At 50.0% G+C, this 15,769-nt stretch overlaps 1 protein-coding gene across 1 annotated transcript; it reads right to left on the reverse strand.

Moving 5' to 3' along the window:
- Nucleotides 1–3,113: 3,113 nt before the first annotated feature.
- CCDC177 (coiled-coil domain containing 177) lies at nucleotides 3,114–8,559 on the reverse strand. Its single transcript, XM_036311176.1, has 2 exons — nucleotides 8,228–8,559; nucleotides 3,114–7,313 (listed from the first exon to the last, which is right to left on the reverse strand). The coding sequence occupies exon 2, from the start codon at nucleotides 7,283–7,285 to the stop codon at nucleotides 5,189–5,191; it is 2,097 nt and encodes a 698-aa protein (XP_036167069.1). The 5' UTR covers nucleotides 7,286–7,313; nucleotides 8,228–8,559; the 3' UTR covers nucleotides 3,114–5,188.
- Between the last annotated feature and the right edge of the window lie 7,210 nt (nucleotides 8,560–15,769).

Genomic DNA, 15,769 nt, shown 5'->3' on the forward strand with positions numbered 1-15,769 from the left:
AGCAGCAGTATGAAAAGCCTTTGACACCCCTGGGGCTCAAGGATGGGACTTGGGAAATATAGATACTAGGCTTATAGGCCAGAGCCTGAAGGGGCCTTGGGGCTGGAGGTAGGTGAATCAAGGGACCCCCATCACGGGGCAGCTCAGTTTTACCAGAGCTTATCTCCAGGTAAATAAGATGGCCACAGGCTTCCTCCCTCTGCAAGAATGCTGATGCTGGGATTGGTTCCTACCGGTGTGTGTGTGTGTGTGTGTGCATGTGCACACTCAAATATAGTAGATCTAGATCATCTTTCTGCCCGTCCGGTGAATTGTGCAGATGCCTGACAAAAAAGTGCCATCAAACATGGCTAAATAACACCTAATCTAGAAATCGCTTTGGACTAGGTTTTTGTGCTCATGTGGGACACGACAATATTTGACGAATCACACTGGGAACAATGACTACCAGTGTTCCTCAGAGAGAAACCACTCTCACCTTCTATATCCTAACGTCCACTACTAACTCCACCCCGTCCCAGCCTGACCTATGAGAAACCAAAGCAGTGCCAGGCTGGGGGCGTGTGGTGGAGGCAGGGGCTGGGAGAAGGCGCATGTGGAGACTGCCTGGGAGCTCCGTGAGACAGAGCACAGACACGTTAGCAGGCAAGATGCTCTTCTGCAAAACACATGACCGGGTGTAATCCTGTAGGCGTTGCATCTGACACCCAAAGCCAAATGTGTCACAGATAAGGCCGAAGCAACATTTTCAGAACTATGAGTTTTCTGCTGGGTCCCTGAAAGCCCCTAGCCAGCCTGTGCCAAGAAATGCCAAGTTTCCTTATGTTCCTCTGCCAAATGTGTCAGGGGTGGAGATGCCGTCCTGTGGTGAAAAAAAAAAAAAAAGGCAAGTTTCCACAGCAACCTCTCTGTCACCCCCATCACCTGGAAGCCTGAAGAAGTGGGATATTCTGGTTCGTTGAACTTTTTCCTCGATTTAGTGTTAATTAGAAATCTTTTTGTTGGGACTTTAAAACTGGAAATGCTTCTGAAACGTTGAGTTTCTTGTTTCAGCGAGAACAGTTGAATGATGGAACTGATCCCATCTTGGTGACGTGAGACTGCACAGCCTGAGGCATGGTTCTATAGGTCCATGGTCATTATTTATGCTGCCTCTGCTAAAGGGAACAGAGACCAATGCCCTTGAAGGTAATTAATCTCTCTCTTTTGACTGTAATTTAAAGCTTATGTACAAGACCTTATGAATTTGATCTGATTAATCAAGGTTCTTCTGAGGGAAAGAGAACAACCGAGATGATGGTTGGTTGGCAGATGGAGTATTCTCAGGAAAGTGAAAATGCTTGAAATTAGAACCATCAGGTCTGCCTGTAAATGGATACCAGGATGGGAAGGTAATTAAGCCCAATGGGGAAATAAAGGTGTCGGCTCACGACATTGCAGTGTAAATGGTTCCCGGGGTCAATGATCAGAGAATGTCTCCCCAGCAACAAGGGTAGTGCCTGGCACATAGCAGGTACTCAATACCAATTTGTTGAATGAATGGAGGCCTGTCCACTTGATCTATTTTATATAGATTTACCCTGTTACCATTTTTTTGTTCGTCATCCATCTATCGTCTATCCCTCTCTCCATCCAGTATTTATGTGCTTACCCTGTGTGAGCTGCTAAACCATGGGCTACCGGGGAATTAATGGTAAACAAGAGATAGCTCCTTATGAAGAGTCAGTCACCTCTGTGTTTCAATGGGCTTTTTAAAGGCGGGGGAATAAGTAGTAGGTGTTACAGAATGGCATGAACACAAGCTGCATTCTTATATGCCTTTTAAACACCAGACTGTTCGCCTTTGGCAAGTCCTGCTTACTGCTCCCATTGAAGACTCAAAGTCCATGTGCTTCCGAAAGTAAATTTCCATCTTCCTGTCCAGATGTGGTGTAAGTATTGCTCACTGCTTGAGCAGGACACTGGGCTAGCTTCATGTGTGATTCCATCTGAAAGTGTCCCGCTTGTGTCTTTAGTAATGAACCAAACGAAAGCTTCCTCCAACACTTTCCATTCCTCCTCACCTCACTTCACAGGATGTTCAAAGGGGGCAAAAGTGAAGGTCTTGGGCCACTTCAAAGCTGTGTGGTAAGAACTGGATTGTGAGAACTTTCAGCATGGTGCCCCGAGGCAAATTCTGGGCACTTGTTACAATGGTCAGATCCATTCTCCACCATTATCTCTGCCACACCTCCACCTCCAGTTTTCTTTTGCTGGTTTTTAGAATATGAAACAATTTCCCTCTCTGGCATAATTTCAAAAAGAATATAAATATCCTGGCCAGTGTGACTCAGTGGTTGAGCGTAAACCCATGAACCAGGAGGTTGCAGTTCGATTCCTGGTCAGGACTCATGCCCAGGTCGCAAGCTCAATCCCCAGTGGGGGATGCGAGGAAGCAGCCAATCTATGATTCTCTCTCATCATTGATGTTTCCATCGCTCTCCCTCTCCCTTCCTCTCTCAAATCAATAAAAACATATTTTTTTAAAGAAGACTATAAATAAAGGGCTCAATAAAGAATCTTGGAAATTGCTCCTCCTCAAAGAGCAACATGACCACTTATTCCAGAATACAGAGATATATACAGAGTCTATATTCTAGAGGATCATCTGAAATTTGGAAGAACCATTCATTACTATTACTAGGTTTGGCTTCTGTGTTTGCTTTAATGCCACTTAGCTATATGGTGTTATTTATTTATTTTTAAGAATCCAAAAGTTCTTTCCTTTACACAGTGCTTTTTCTCTACATGTAAAACTCTCATTTGGTGATATCTGGATCTGGGCCTTTGCATCATGTGTGACACTATGATCTGCAACATGTTTTTCAAGACCATTCCTCTCTGTACTACGTCACGACCGTATAGTGACTGTACCTACAGTTCTAAAGTCAGCACTGAGAGCACCACTTTGATTCTGACTCATCCTCACAGTGTTTGTGTGAAACCAAGGCACAGAGAAGTGATCTACCCAGTCACTCAGCAAGTCAGAAAACAAACTGGGCCAGGTAAGATCCCCTATGTATCTTCCGGTGCCGTATCTAGAAAACCAGATTGTGTCTTCTCATATGAATGCACCTACTTTGGAAGTAAGTAGCTTTAGGTAGGACCTCCTGTTAAGGTTTCAAAAGCCCTCTAGCAAATCAGGAACCACAAGGTAATTACCAGTATCACACCAACATTTTAGTTAAATGCCCCCGACTCACAGATAATGCCAATAATTACAGCTTACTGACATCCTGGTTATTGACAAGAAGAAAATTTGAGGAAAAATTCACCCACTCAAGAAATAAACCTTGGCATATATCCTTTCCTGGTTTCATAACAACTTAAGTCTAACACCTAGCACAGCGTCCTTCTGCGCAATACTCCTGTACCTGTTGGCACGTGATTAGGGTTGGGGGAAATGACAAAACGTGTGTGTGTGTGTGTGTGTGTGTGTGTGTAAATACCAGACATTTTAAGGACAATTGTGCCCAGCAGAGTACTAGTATACATGATAGATGCCTACCCTGATTTTTTTTTTTTTTGGTAACTTTTATTTCCTGGTTCTGATTTAATGTAAAAAGTAATCTTTCCTGATGAAGGCAGAGTCAGTGTATGGGGGCTAATTTTGGCTTCGTGGAAGGGAAACAACTCTCTAGGGGTTTAAGTTGCCTGAAGACAACCGAACAGGGCTTTTTGGACCAGGGAGCGGCCTGGTCTTACAAGCATGTTCCCCCAGAGGCTAAATGATCATATGTGTGTGGTGTACTGCTCCTTCCAACACTAGGAATCCATATTCCCAGAAACAAACTAAACCAACAGCAGCCCTCCTGCCTCCTAACTCCAGGTCAAAAAAGGCACAAAGAAGACCAACAAATAATACTGAGGTGGTGCTTTGGATCTGGGAGGCCTTGAGGTACCAGGAGAAGAGTACTGGCCAGTGGGAAAGGTGAGGCACAGAGAGACGGATCAAATACTTTCAGTCCTAGGTGAGGAGGGATTAAAAGGGGGGAGGAGAGGAGAAGATACACTGCTAACCATAGTGAGCACAACTCTCAACAGCCAAGAGGCAATTCCAGCTCTCAGCCACCACAGTCAATTGCCCTTAGAGCCATTGTGATGATTCCTTCACAGAGGGAATCCTACAGTCCAAACTCCCCGGGCCAACCCTTGGGACTGCATCCGGGGCTGGAGATTTAGGCAGGACTGGCCTGGGCAGGCACATAAGGTAGCACTGCTTCTTAAGGCATGGCTGCTGTCTGTGAGGAGTGAGCCCCACACCAAGAGGTGGGCATCATACCCTCCCCTGAAACTACCCTGCAAGCACGCTTAATCCTGTGGAACACTGCTGCCTAAGGAACCCACCTCCCCCAGGCGCTGGGGGCTTCCACTAAGGCTAAACAGCGTTACCAAATCACCTGATTTTTGTGTGTGTGTCACTTGGGAGAATAAGAGGGGAGAAAAAGACACAAATTGATCATTATTTGTAGGTGATTGTCTAACTAGAAAACGTAGGGGAAAAAAAGAAATCTATCAGGACAAAGACCAGAATTTGCTCTTAGTGGCAGATTCAAAGTCAAGTATACAAAAATCAATAGCTTTTTGGGGGGTCACTTGGGGTATGGCCTAACACCTTCCAGTTGCTGTGCTTTTCTGTGGCCTCTGAGCTTTGTGAAACTTGCCATATTTTAAAAGATGGAGGAGCCAGGGAGATGCCGCCTCAGCTGAGTAAGGGCAGTGGTCTCTGACATCAATGTATGAGAGGTGCCTGGGATGACTGCTGCATCAAGGGGCAATCATCCTTGCACGCTCTCTCTCTCAAGGGGCCCTGCCCCAGTCCCGACCCAGCCCCTGTCTCCCAGCTCTTTTCTATTCCAACCAAAAAGACACACAAGATAGCTTGGCAAAAGCCGGTGCTGGAGCTCCCACTATGGGTGGATATGGTCAAAGATTGTGCTTTGTCATTTCCGTACGAAGTCAGTTTTTAAAAACAAAGGTTTCGAGATGACAGGTCTGGCGTGTTAGTCCTCTTATTGCCTTATTGGTCGGAAAATTCGAGAGGTGTATGTGCTGCGACCCAACGGAGGACTCCCAAGGTTTGGTCAAAGTGGCCAAGGGGATGCCCCGTAGGGCTGAGCGTGGCAGTCTGGCCCTTGCCGGGTGTCGGTCATTTGCGGTCCAGGCTGGCGTTTAGCTGGGCCTCCCGCACCATGCGGTCGAAGGAGCGCGTGTTGGTTTCCTCGCGCACCTTCTCGCGCACGTGGAAGGAGGCCCGGGCTGTGGAGCGTGCGCTCTCCAGCGCGCTACGCCGCTCCCGTGACAGCTGCTCGCTGCGCTCCAGCTTGCGCCCGATGGCTTGGAGCAGCTCCCGCCGGCGGCAGTCTTCGTCCCTCTCCACCTTCTCCTTTTTGGCACGCTGGGCTCGCTCCTTCTCCAAACGGCTCTGTCCCACGCGCCGCGCCTTCTGCTGCACCGCCTCCTCCGCCACCTGCGTCGCGTGCTGCAGCCGCCGTTCGCCGGCCCGCGCCAGCGCCTCCAGGTGCGCCTGATGCTCGCGATCTTTGCGCTCCGCCGCCTCCTTGGCCCGCCGACCCTGCAGCTCCTCCCTCCGGGCCCGCTCCCGCAACTCCCGGGTACGCTGCTCCACCAAGTGCTCGTAGTTCTCCTGCGCGCGACCCAAGCTGGCCTCCAGGGAGCTCCGCAGGCCCTCGCGCTCCTCGTGCTCCTGGCGGGCCCGGCCTTGAAGGAGCGCCCGGTGGCGCGCCTGCTCGGCCCTGCTCAGTTTCCGCTTCTCCCGCTGCAGTTGGCCCTCCTGCCGCTGCTTGGTACAAGCCACGCGCTGGGCGCGCTCCCGGCGGACTTGCTCGGCCCGCTCGCGCCCTTCCTGCAGGCCTTCCTCCCGCTGCTTCAGGTTCTGCTCCTGCTGCAGCTTGCGCAACCGGTCCTCCCGGGCCGCGCGCTCAGCCCGCTCCCGCCGCAGCAGGCTCTGGCGCTCGGCCAGCGCCCGGCGCCGCTCCTCGCTAAGCTCGCATTGCTGCTGTCGTCGCCGTGCCGCCTCGCGCTCCTCGCGACCCCGGCGGCCGCGCCGCTCCTCCACCTGCGCGGCCCAGGCCCGACGGCCCTGCTCCAGGGCGCGCTGCTTCTCGCGCTCCTCGCGCTCCCGGCGCTGCTCGGCGCACACGCGCTGCTGCTCCCATTGGCCGTGGGCCGCGGCGCGCTGCTCCAGCAACAGGCGCTCCTCCTGGTGTCGCGCCAGCATCAGCGCCGCGATCTTTCGGTCGCGCTCCGGGACCCCGCGCAGGCCCCGCTCGGCGCGCACTTGGCGCACGATGCGCTCCACATGCTTAGCTGTCTGCGGCGAGTGGCTCAGATCGCCCAGGCTGAAGCTGCGGGCCGTGAGCGGCACGAGGGCCAGGGCAGAGGGGCGGCCCAGAGGGTTGGGGGCAGAGGACAAGGATCCCGCGGGGCAGCTGCTCCTGGCCGACGCCCGTGGTGGCCAGCGCAGCTCCCGCAGGCTCTCCCCGCTGTAGGATGATGAGGACGCGCCGGACTCAGAACTGAGGGCGCCCTCACGCCGGCGGGACAGTGAGTCCAGTGAGTGGCTTTTTCTACCAGCCCGCGAGCCCGGGGGCGGAGGCTGGGGCCGAGCCGGGGACGGACTGGAGGATGCCTTGCGGGCCGCACGCGGCGCGGGCGAGGCCGGGAGGCTGGCGCTGCTGCAGCTGCTGCTGCTGCCCGCGCTGGGGGCCGAGGCCGCGGCGGCCGCGTGGCCCAAGGGCGTGAAGAGGCGCCGCTTCTCCTCGCGCACGATGCGCTCGCGCTCGGCCCGGCACTGCTGCAGCTTGGCGCGCCGCTCCGCCTCGTAAGCCTCGTACAGGCCGGTGGCCACTCGCATGGAGCGGCCTGGGGCCTCGCGCACCAGGTCGGCCAGGGCCCGTGGCAGCAGCTCCACTGGTTTGACGGCGCAGCGGGCGCAGGCCTCGAGCGAGCGGGGGCTGGTCAGCACGTAGCGGCTGCCCTCAGCCTCCGGACAGTCGAAGTTGAAGAGGTCGAGGTGCAGCAGCGGGGACTGCTCCCGCCGCCCGCCTTCTGTTGCGCATGGGACTTCAGCTTTGCGGGGCACCGTCGCGGAGGCCGAGGCCGACGGGGCCGCGGGCTGCTCGGCTCCTTGGGCGCCAGGGGGCACGGACGCGGCGGCTCCGTTTCCTCCGGAGCCTCCAGCCTCGGCTCCCGCCTTCTCCTCTCCAGGTATGGGGTCCACCATAGCGGAAACGTGTCCTTTTGTGGGGTCTCTGCGAATGACATGGAGGGAAATCGCGGGGTACATTTGAGAGCAGTTCCTCCCCCCTCCCCATTCATATCCATCCCATCACAACCCAACTTAAGCCGCTTTGGGATGAGGTTTAGAGGCCACATGGGACGTAGATCATAATAAGGATGCCCCGAAAACCCAGGCAGCCCAGGGTGGGGGTGTGGGTACGGGTGCACGGCGAGCAGCCTAATCTCCCTGAGCCCCCGGAGTGCGGGCAGAGGCGGTGGCCAAGCTCCCCGGGGCGTCTGGCCCGTTAGATGCTTTTTCTTCCTGCTGCAAGTTAAGATGAAAAAATCAGAGGTGCAGGCAGTAGCCGGGCAGGGAGGCCGCTGGAGGATTCCCGGGAGGATTAGCCTATTTGTTTGTAGCTTAGGCGGGCAACCGGGGATGCCGCTTTTCAAGAACAAAAAAAGGCAGAGGCCTGTTCATCCTCCATAGTGCCCTGCTGCGAAGACCCCATTGGCCTAAGGAAGAAGTTATGGTTGATTTCTCCCTGCCAAAGGAGACCCAGGCATGGGGTCCAGAGGGGATGGAAGGGCTGAGAGAAATGCCTCAATCTCAAAAGGCCTCTGGGGGCGGGGGGGGGGGGGTGATCGATCTTTCTCCTGCCTCTTGGTTAGGGTTTGCTGGGAGCTGTGACCACGCCACCCCCACCCCACCACCACCACCCCCGTGTTTGCCGGGGATGAAGAAGGTGCCTAGGTCCTCCCAGATGCACCCGATCCCTCCAAGTCTGATGTGCTAAAGGCACCATCCACCCCCAGTCTAGGCTTAGACACCTGCCCCCAGATGCCCTCCGAGGCCCACCCCTCCCCGCCCCCACCGTATCCCAGCGAGGTGGATTTGAGGGGCTCCTGCAGTCCTGCGGCTCCGGTCCCGAGCCGGTTCACTTACCGCACGTCCCGGGATCTGGCCCTGCGCGGAGGGCTTTTGTTAGCAGCTCGCCGCTCTCCCTCGCGCCTCTTCAGTCCCCACGCCGGCGGGGTCGGGTTACTGTCGGCTGCAGCCTCAGTCGGAGCCCCAGCTGCCACTGCAGCCGCCACCAGCGTCTCTCCATGGGCCCCGCACACACCCCACACACTACCCACTCGCGGAAGGGGGAAAGCGATGGTTTCCCTAAGATAACGCAGCTCTTCTCCCTTTCCTCTCACTGATTCTCAGAAAGAGAATTGGTTCCATCGCTGCTGCATCTACCGCCGCCTCTCCAGCCATGAAAGTACCGCAGGTTTTTGATACCCCTGGCGCCTCCTGGTGGACACTCAAGGGTATTGGTTTGTTAGGGTGAAGAAGAGGAATTAAAACACACACACACACACACACACACACACACACACACACACACACACACATTATATACTTCTTACAATACTTTAGGGAATAGTTTGGTTTATTTCTCAAAGGGATTATTAAGAAGCAAAATTGATAGTGAATAATGGGGAAGAGATATGGCTCCTGATCCAAACTGTGAGATTATTTTTTAAGAAAAACTAAGGACATTCAGGTAGGTTTGAGGCAGACATAAGATGTGACTAGTGTTTAATGCAACATTTTTGGGACTTCCTGATTCAGGATAACACAAATTAGTACCACTCAGTGAGTAGTATTTTGAGACACCTCCTCCCTCCACCCCTATTGTGAGTGATAGTGGCCACAGGAGTCAGAAGGAGGACTCCTTGAGGGAGGGGGGGATGGAGGTTGGGTAGGATATAACAGAGAGCAGGGTAAGCCATGTTTCTAATAACCTTCACATTGTCATGCAGTGAGGAGCAAGTGAAAGGCTTAAAGCAGGGAAGTGATATGATTTGATTTATATATTAGGAATATAACTCTGGCGACAATGCAGTGAGTGCTTTAAGAGGGCCGAAAGGAGGCAGGAAGCCCAGTTAGCTGGACATTGCAGTCACACCCAAAGCAGGAATGATTGGGGCCTGAAAGGGAACAGCAGTGTAGGAGCACTGTGGTGAGAGTTAGGGGTACAGATTCCTAAAATAGAGAGTAAAGCAATACTCAAAGACAGCTTGGCTCTGGGGTGTGGGGAGCAGTGAGTGGTCAAAGATGACTTACAGGAGCAATGAGGTGTCCGGTTGTATCACAGACTGAGAGCGTGGAAGCAGGAGGGAGGATTAGGTGGTTGGTATGGAGGGCCAGGGACCGATGGGTTCCTTTTGGATCCCTTGAGGTGGAGGTGTTGCTGCTCGGCAGGTGGCTGGGTAAGTTGTGTCAGAGGCCTGGACTGGATCTAGAGTTTAAGGCATCATCACCGTGCGTGAGGTTCCTAAAACCAATAGTGTGAGTGAGATCACCAGGGAGGGCTGGTGGAGCAATAGGGAGGTAGGCAGGTCATTGATGGGGCTGCTAAAGGACCAGGAGTCCATAAAAGGGACCGGTGAGGACAGACAGGAAAGCGTGGTCTCATGGAAGCGAACAGTAGTGCACTTCAGAAGGAGGGTGTGTCCAGAAGATTTTGCCTGGAATAATATAGCCACTGAACTGTGGTCAGAGTGTCTTTGGTGACATCAGCAAACACAGCTGCAGCATTGTACTGGGGGCTCATGCCAAACCACAGGAAGTTGAAGTGCAGTGAGAGATGAGAAAGTGAGAGTTATTGACTCTTGACATTTGCATGAGACTGTTAAAGACTGAAGGGTGTGAGATTTTGTACTTCTTGCATGCGAAAAGGGTCACAGATGCTGGAGAAGACATGAGACTCTTGGATCAGAAACAAAGGACTTTGTTACGTGTGGCACAGCAAGCAGCATAAGGTTAATGTTTCTGTTGGTTCGCCTTGCTCCCCAAGTCCCATGGAGCAGTGAAGAGGTGGGCTCAGATAGATACGGAACATACAGTGCGTGGTGTGTCACAGCTGAAAGACCCTAAGCTTAGTCAGCCCTAACCTGTTAAAGGGGTTTTAAAGCAAACCTGTTCAGCCTTTTCTTTAGAGGGAGGCTTAAGAGTTATACACACTAGCCCTAGCCGGTTTGGCTCAGTGGATAGAGCGTTGGCTGCGGACTGAAGGGTCCCAGGTTCGATTCCGGCCAAGGGCACATGCCTGGGTTGTGGGCTCAATCCCCAGTAGGGGGCGTGCAGGAGGCAACCGATCAATGATTCTCTCTCATCATTGATGTTTCTCTCTCTCCCTCTTTGAAATCAATAAAGAAATATATATATTTTTTAAAAGAGTTATACACACTAGTCGTTCAAATGCCAGCTCAGCCAGGCTGTGTGTTTTGAGGCAAGTTTCTTAGCCCCTCGGAGCCTCAACTTCTCAAAGGAGGAATGAATAATATAGATCGAGATACACCCCTAGAAATAACAATTTACTAAGAACCCTGTTAGATCCTTTAATATAATAGCTCGCAGTCAGTTTGGGCTGCTGTAACAAAGTATGCACTGACTGGCTTAAACAACACTTTATTTCTCACAGTTCTGGAGATTGGGAAGTCCAAGATCAAGGGGCGGGCAGATCTGATGCCTGGTGAGGACTCACTTTCTGGCTTGCAGACGGCCATTTTCTGGTTGTATCCTCACATGGAGGAAACCAGAGAGATAGCAAGTTCTCGCCTGCCTTTCTTGTAAGGACACAATACATCATGAGGGTTCTATCCTCATGACCTAGTCACATCCCAAAGGTCTCATCTCCAAATACCATTGCTCTGGGGATTAGGGCTCCAACATATAAATGGGGGGACGGGGGAGACAAACATTCAGTCCATAGCACTCACTTATTTTGGACAAAAACCCCACAAAACACCTTATCTAGTGTAGGAATTACTATCATTTAAATTCCTTTTGATCATCTCCCACCACCCACCTCAGCTCTGCACTTATGTTCCATTCCCCTTCTTAATATAATTCTATTCACAGAATAGAGATTATTCACTCCAAAGTTCTAAATCAGAAGTTGGTAAACTATGGGCCACATCCACTAGCTGTTTGTAAATCAAATTTTATTGGAACACAGTCATGCTTATTTGTTTGCATATTATCTATACTGCTTTTCATGAAAAAAAATGACATAATTAAAGAGTTTTGACAAAGATTGTATGACTCCCAAAGCTTAGAATATTTACTATCAGGTTCTTTACAGAAAAGTATTACCAATACCTGTTCTAATTACTGATAACAGCTTGTGGCAGTTCTCTATTTTCTTAAACCTCCGAATTCACTCTTTACCTGCTCTGGGATAAAGGATTGTAGGCATTTTCTACTTGCCAGTGAGCACGATGCTAAGGTTGGCCAGTAGAGGGAGCCGGAGCGACGTTGCAGGAGGAGGGTGCTTCTCTTTCTTGTTCCTGTGTGCGGTGCTTTTTGCTTTTTCTTGCTCCTGCTGCATGATGGGAGGTGCAAGTGTGTGGGCACATCCTGTGGCATCCTACCCCAGCTGTGTGCCTAGAGCAGTCCCTTGGTGACCTTGCAGCCCAGAGCCAAGCCTAATGAGCACCTTCCCCACTGAGCCTTCTTGAGGCAGACACCACATGCTCTAAGCCTTGTGCTGTGACGCCCTCTCACCAGCCTCATCCCTCCCTTGAAGATTATTTCCTGCTTGCCTGGCAACTATGGAACAACTATTCCCCAGACAAAATTCTATGTTGTCCCTATGCGCTGCAATCACATCTTCTCCAATGAGGTCTGAACTCCAGCCTTTACGAGGGGCTCCCCTTCCAAGTCAGCAGGTTTGATGCTCTAACCATTAAACAAAACCAGCCAGGGCTCTTTATTTATTATTATTATAATATATATTTTTAGTGATTTCAGATTTGGAAAGCAGAGAGAGATTACCATAGACTAGTTTTTAAATATTTTGTAATTGATTTCAGAGGGGGAGAAGGATAGAGAAATTGAAACATCAATGATTGATGAGAATCATTGATTGGCTGCTTCCTGCACACCCTGTACTGGGGATCAAGCCTGCAATCCACAACCCCGGCATGTGCCCTGACTGAGAATTGAACCATGACCTCCTGGTTCATAGGTTGATGCTCAACCACTGAGCCACACCCACTGGGTGAGAGTTCTCTTTTTATCTTTATATTTACTCTTGGTTCATAGCTTAATGCCTCTTTGTATTAAGCTTCCTGTGCTTAAATTACTGTGTCGTTTCTGTCTCCTGATTATACTCAGAATAATACGTAGCGTAGAGTATAACCATTCCCAGTTTTTGTGACTAACACCTTCAGAAGGGATTTAGGACACAAATCAGCAGATAAAGGTAATATTGTTAAAAATAAAGGGTTTTAGCTCAGTTGGCATAGCTCAGTGGTTGCACATCAACCTATGAACCAGGAGGTCACGGTTCAATTCCTGGTCAGGGCATGTGGCTGGGTTGCTTCCTTGATCCCCAGTGTGGGATGTGCAGGAGGCAGCTGATCAATGATTCTCTCTCATCATTGATGTTTCTATCTCTCTCTCCCTCTCCCTTCCTCTCTGAAATCAATAAAAATATTTTTAAAAATAAAGGGTTTTATTTTGTGCTTTATTGAAGTAACATATGTTCATTGCAGTAGGAAGAAAAAAGGAAGGAAAAAAAATCACCCGAAGACCACCAGGTTGGTGTGTAAGTGGCCGGGACTTGGAAGCTGCAGGAGAATAGGTCTGTGTCTGTTTCTGCTCTCAGCTGGTTAGGGCCTGGTACATAGTAAGCCCTCCTGCTGAATGCATCAGCGAGAGGGAAAGGGCCTAGTAAGTGCTACTTTCCCCACCATATGCACCATGAAACTGGCCTGGTCAAAATATTCTGAGCCATTAAGCCACTTGGAAGAATCCTTAGAGTTAGGCATCTTATGCTCATGTTTGAGAACTGCTCATGGGACACCAGACCAACCTGCACTAAACCGTAGAGGTGTGTCAGCAAGGAAATCTAGAGGGAATCTTACAATTCATCTAATGGGAATTTTCTCTCACTTCTGTAAGGCACCTCCCTCCCCCTCCCCATTTCATTTTGTATGATACCGGAGAAGCTTCTTCATTCCTGAATATAATACATGCAATGGGGCTGCTGCCCTATGGGCCTTTGTCTCTGAGACATGTATGGGTGTGCTCGGCAGAGGGGGCTGTCACTCAGGAGCCAGACTTGTTTGCAGGTTCTCTGCCTCTCTTACTGGGTCATCTGCCTCTGGCATGAAGCCACCTGCCTGCTCAGTGATTTAGGTCCCTTCTGCTTTCAAAAGGGCTACACTCTGAAGTTACAGCTCCTGTTCCCCAGAGGCCTCGTCTCCCATTACTTGCCAACACACACACACACACACACACACACACTCCTTTTTTAAAAAAGTGGACAATTCTAACCTCAGAGATGCACACCATTGCCCTCCATAATGTCTTAGACCAGTCACCAGGCATCCAGATGTTTATATGTGGAGGTTCAGAGATAAGTCGTATCCTATTGCTGGAGATGGTGGCCCCTCTTGGGCATGTTTTCCTTGAGGATCAGGAGCCTGCCATCGAGCTCCTTTTAGCCTTTTCAATGTGTCAGTCAACCATACAAGAACAACAACAAAATGCATTGGAAATTGATAGTTGAAGAGCATCAGGCTTAGCTAAAAAGTCTGGGAATACTGAGAAGAGTGAGATAGGATCCTTGCCTGAATGCCAGTTGAAGTAAAATATCCAAACACTCAAGAAGTTAAATATTAAAAGAGTTAAATCAGTTATAAGAGTTGGTACACAAGATAAAAGAGTGATGACAAGGCAGAACATGATTAATGTATTACTAATTAATTATTACTAATTAGTAATTACCAGCCAATGTTGGATAAGTTCTTCAACCTCTGAATCTGATTTTCTTTCTAGCCTATGGGGGCTGCCATAACAAAAGACCACAGACTGAGTGGCTTAAACAACAGAACTTACTGTCTCAGAATTCTGGAGGCTAGAAGTCCAAGGTCATGGAATCCATGGGTTTGTTTCTCCTGTGGTCTCTCTGGCTTGTAGGTGGCTGCCTTCTTGCTGTGTCCATACGTGGTCATCCCTCTCTCTGTGTTTCCTATGTCCTAATCTCTTCTCCAACTAGTCCTGTTGGATTAGGGTCCACCCCTAATGACCCCACTTTAATTTAATTACCTCTATAAAGGCCCTATGTCCAGAATCATTCACAAGTCCTGGGGGTTAAGACTGCAACATATGACTTTTGAAGGGCCGCAATGCAGCCCATAACATTGGCATGAAAATAATGATTCCTGGCTATTTTTGGTCAAATATTGATTGAGTGCTTATTGTGTGACAAGCATTGGAATCACACCAGGTGGAGCCCTGTCATCATGCAGTCTAACCACTGGGGAGATGATTATAAATCCATCACACAGTGCTGAGGAGAGGGACTCCTGGGAGCATCTAATCGGGCAGGAGACAGCCATGAACTAAGGCAGCAACAATGAGGACAGTGAACATATAAAAATGTTGAAGATATATATGAGAGAGAATCAACAAAACTGGTGAGGTATTAGGTCTGGGATCAAAACTCCCAGGTTTCTGGCTTGGGCAATGGGATGTGGCAGTGGGGGTTGGGGAGTTGAAGAACTTACTCAACACTGGCTGATAATTACTAATTAGTAATAATTAATTAGTAATACATTAATCATATTCTGCTTTGTCATCACTCTTTTATGGGGAATGCAGGTGGAAGAGGAACAAGTTTTGAGCAAAGACGAGGAGTTTCTCTTTGAACCTGTTTAATGGCCATGTTCATCAGGTATCTAACCCAATATTTGAGAGCATGAGCTTTTGAATTCACACACCTGGGTTCAAATCCCAGCCTTTAGATGTCCTGGCTGTGTGATCCCGGGAGAGTTACACAATCTCTCTGAACTGCCATTTGTTCATTATAAAATGGGTAAAATAATACCTCCTTTATAAGGTTGTTGCTGAGAATTAAATGAGGTAAATATGTCCAGTACATAGTACAGTGTACCCATGTACATGGTGCATAGTAAGCACTCAAACAATGGCGGTCGCCCTGGCTGGTGTTGCTCAGTAGTTAGAGTGTGCCTGCACACCCGAGGGTCGCTGGTTCAGTTTCCAGTCACTTACTTGGATTGCACGTTTGATTCCAACCCCCCAGTCAGGGTGTGTGGGGGAGGCAACCAATCGATTTCTCTTTCACTCCTCTATCTCCCCTTCCACTCTCTAAAAAATCAATGGAAAAATAGCCTCACTTCTTGGGTGAGGATTTACAAAAAAAGGGGGGTCCCAGCTGGCGTGGCTCAGTGGTTGAGGGCCGACCTATGAACCAGGAGGTCACGGCTCGATTCCCGGTCAGGCTCAATCCCCAGTGTGGGCATGCAGGAGGCAGCCAATCAATTATTCTCTCTCCTCATTGATGTTTCCATCTCTCTCTCTCCCTTTCCCTTCCTCTCTGAAGTCAATAAAATCATATTAAAATAAAAATAAAACGGCAGGTCATTATTATCATTATTAAATTTGAATGAAATAATGAGCAAA

Source organism: Myotis myotis, unplaced genomic scaffold (genome assembly GCF_014108235.1).
Source record: "Myotis myotis isolate mMyoMyo1 unplaced genomic scaffold, mMyoMyo1.p scaffold_m19_p_1, whole genome shotgun sequence".
NCBI lineage: Eukaryota > Metazoa > Chordata > Mammalia > Chiroptera > Vespertilionidae > Myotis > Myotis myotis.